The sequence below is a fragment of the Sciurus carolinensis genome, chromosome 8, assembly GCF_902686445.1.
Source record: "Sciurus carolinensis chromosome 8, mSciCar1.2, whole genome shotgun sequence".
NCBI classification, from domain to species: Eukaryota; Metazoa; Chordata; class Mammalia; order Rodentia; family Sciuridae; genus Sciurus; species Sciurus carolinensis.
This window is the reverse complement of record NC_062220.1, coordinates 117,169,320-117,173,342: the sequence shown is the minus strand read 5'-3', so window position 1 is coordinate 117,173,342 and position 4,023 is coordinate 117,169,320. Positions and strand designations below refer to the sequence as shown.

The window sequence follows — 4,023 nt, the reverse complement described above, 5'->3', positions numbered from 1 at the left end:
GAGTAGTTTCTGTTTTTTCTCTGTCATTTATTTTTAATTTCAATTTATTATGATCTGACAGAATACAAGGTATTATCTCTATCTTCTTGTACTTTATAACATTAACTGTGTGGCATAAAATATGGCCTATTTTAGAGAAGGATCCATGTGCTGCTGAGAAGAAGGTGTATTCGCTCTTTGTTGGATGGTATATTCTATAAATGTCTGTTAAGTCTAAATTATTGATTGTGTTATTGAGATCTATGGTTTCTTTGTTCAATTTTTGTTTGCAGGATCTGTCTAGTGGTGAGAGAGGTGTGTTGAAGTCACCTAATATTATTGTGTTGTGGTCTATTTGATTTCTGCCATTGAGAAGGATTTGTTTGAAGTACATGGATGAGCCACTGTTTGGGGCATAGATATTTATGATTGTTATGTCTTGCTGATTTATGATTCCCTTAAGCAGTATGAAATGTTCTTCTTTATCCCTTCTGACTAACATTGGCTTGAAATCCACATTATCTGATATGAGGATGGATACTCCAGCCATCACTGGCTGTCCCCACCTGACCGCTCCATTATCAAATCAATGTATGAGACAGTACTTACCATCATTTAATATTTTGAATGAGAAGAGGTTTAAAGATAGGGGAGGATTCTCTGATTCTTCCTGATGGTTAACTATTTGGAGATGAGCTCCTCTGCTTATTGTCCCAATGAAACAGGGAGAGTGAAAGCCTAGTGTGGGAGGAGGCACAGTGAGAAATGGATACACACTGGGAGGGAGAGGGTGAGGCCATTGGCATGAACCACTGGTAGGACAAGGAGCCATGCAGCAGCATCTTCCCATGAAAGTGCTGAACATTTCACCCTCTCAATCTCTCCACCCTGTGAAGTGTGAGACATTCTGAAAACATGAAGAGTTTTGGGTTATACTTCCCCATGGGTTTAGATCACTGTGTGAATGTCACCACCCATATAGAGAAAGCAGTAATAATCAGCTTCATCATCAGTCTGAACCCCTGTGATGGTGAGGGCAGCTTTGTTTCCAAGGATAGAACCAGAGAATGGATCAGGGACCCCAGAAGGGCGGGAGTTTGTGTTGTAGGTAAGTATGTGGGGAGCACGTCCTGGTGTCTGCTGGTACCAGCTGGGGTAGTGACCTGTAGAGACTGACCCGGAGCTAAGCCCACAGGTGAGAGTCACAGTCCCACCTGGAGACACAGAGAGTGAGGGCTCCTGGATCACCGTGCTCTGAGAATCCACCACTAAAACCAATAAGAGAGACAGTTACTGTTATGAAGCAAAGGTCCCTCAGACACTTCTGTTATGTAGGCACCCCAGGGATGAAGTTCCCTTCCCCTGACCTGAACCATAAGAGAGGAGCACCAGGAGAGCCATCATCTGGGCCATTGTGGGATCCTGACAAGCACTTGGTGTCCTCACACTCCTTACTTTGAGTTTGGTGTCCCTGGGTCATTTTAATGCCTCTTCAGGCCCAGAGGGAGGTTTTCATGCAAATCAAACTTCCTTTCTCTTCCTGCCCCTGTGTTCAATGGAGTGTCCCTGTAGTAGATCATTAGAAAAGGCAAATGGGGGGCACTCACATAGACCAGTGACTACAGGGGGGACAGAGACACATGAGTTGTATATGATGTCTTTGACGAGATCAGCTTCATCACACTGCTTCATCGCAGGTAGAAATGTAATCTCCAGAAAGTCAGAGATGGAATCAAAGCAAGGTGAATTCTCCATGTCTACCTAGCAAACACACCCTTCCTAGTGAACATTTCTTTCCTGTCCAGTAAATGCATATTGTTACACCTTGAGTTAACAGTCAGACACTTCTTCCTCGGCATGGATCCCATTTTGACCCTCCAGAGCTGGGTTTGTGGGGAACTGCCTGACCACTTGCAGAGTCAGGGGTCTCCCACTGACTGAGTCCTGAAAACTGTCTCATGCAGCCTCAGTGGAGCCCAGGGTTGAGATTGCAGACACAAACAGCAGCCCCACAAGGCTTGGGATGCCACCTGCCTCCACTCTAAGAAGTCATCAACTAAATGGCTTTAGCATAAGTGAACTGCAGAATTTGAGAGAAAGTATGATATTCTTCTCACTATCAAAAATGAGAAAAAAAGGGAACCATGTTCATCATATTTAAAAATAAAATTAAGAATGATTGATGTGATCTACAATATGTACTGTCAGAAAAATGAGAAAGTACAATTTATGTATGATTTCTCAAAATGTATAAATTCATTCTACTACCATGTATAACTAATTATAATAAATAATAATATATTTAATAATAATATATATTATGTATTAAATATAAATTATTTACATAATAGATCTTATGTATATATTATGTATCATGTATAATTTACATAATATACATAATATATATTATTATGTATTAATAATATATTTATATTTAATATATTAAATATATTTACTATATTAATATTAAATAAATAATATTTAAAAAGAATAGTTCTGATCAAATTAGTGTGAATATCTCCACCATTTGAAGACACTTTCACTTTGAAGAAGATTAGAAATGCTAGATGAGAATATTTAGGAAGTTCAGAAAATGAAACTCCTCCAATTCTTTGAGAAATAATATTGTCTTTTTAAAAACGGCTTTCATAACTCCAAATTAAATACAATTTGTAAATTGGTCATAATTATTTAACAAATTTAATTTAAAAATTAATAAATTTTCTTTTGTTCCAACTCATTCATTATTTTATGTTTTAAGAGATCCACACACATTACGAATAAAGTTTCATTTTAAAATAAGTTACAGTCAGTACTCTAAAGTATCTGATAGAGTGTCTGTGCATAGATTTGATTATGTGTTTGTTTCTAATACAAAGATAAAGAGGATGATATGAAATTTAAGTGAGAAAGAAATAAAAGTGCCATTTTAATACATAAGTACCTTAATAATCTGTTTGTGTCATTTACATTAAAACTCACTGAAAAAATGAAAAATTATTCAGATGCAATATAAGAACAGCAAAACAATGGGTTAAACTATTTACCACATATTTAAATATAGATGAATTAGGAAAACTTAGTGACCAGCAAGTAATCCTAACCTCTGCAGTGAACCCTGTGCTACCTGTGACATATTCTCAGACATGCTCAAGTTAACATGGATCAACAGTTTTTCTCCTGGGATGTCCACTTGGCAATCAAGAGTGACAGGAAAAATAAGGAATAGGAAACCTAGGAATAGAGAAGACCCTGGGGTAGCCAGAGCTCATGTCAGAGAAACAAAAGCAGCTCCCTTGTGGATGGAGATGATATGCCTTGATTCAGGTAAAAGTTTAATATGGGGACTGTGCATTTTGTCCCTGAAGGATCTTACTGATATAAACTGCATAATGTGGGAATCCATATTGATTAGTCCCATTGAAGTGGGTCCTGTGATTCCATCTTTCGCCTCTACGGTGACTCTAGTCCCACTGCTGAAAACTTAGAGGCTACCTCCCTGATTGTGACATCTGACATTGTCGCATAACTCTTATACCTGACCACCTTAAATGTCCATGTTCAGTATCCTTCATAGACCTCAAGAAAAAAAAAAAAAAAAAGTCCTATTTTCAACCCAAATCCTTCCTGTTGGTCAAGATAAGTCTTTCTCAGTCTAACATGAATTCTACTTCCTAACATGCTGATAAGCTGTGGGTGCAATTTGAGTGTCCAGTTTGAGGTCCATATATAGAGGTGTCATCCCAGGGTGGTAGTACCAGGAGGTACTACCTGGTGATAGTACCTTGTGAGAGGTGGTAAGGCCTTGTGAGAGGCCTTAGGTCATTGGAGGCATGTTCACAAAATGGTGGTTTTATACCACCCTGTCTCTGTATCCCTCTCTCTCTCTCTCTCTCTCTCTCTCTCTCTCTCTCTCTCTCTCTCTCTCTCTCTCTCTCTCTCTCTCTCTCTCCTCTGTCTCCCTCTCTCCTCTCCCTCTCTCTAACTTCCAGGCTAAGATGTGAGGACTCACTTTGGTTCATCCTTCCCCATCTAATCATAACT

The 4,023-nt window shown here is 38.8% G+C and overlaps 1 gene segment (V, D, J or C); it reads right to left on the bottom strand.

The window, feature by feature from the left end:
• Nucleotides 1-927: 927 nt before the first annotated feature.
• LOC124991439 (immunoglobulin lambda variable 8-61-like) lies at nucleotides 928-1,420 on the bottom strand. The segment is given in 2 exon segments: nucleotides 928-1,247; nucleotides 1,347-1,420. Coding segments are annotated over 2 exon segments (366 nt in total).
• Nucleotides 1,421-4,023: the final 2,603 nt, after the last annotated feature.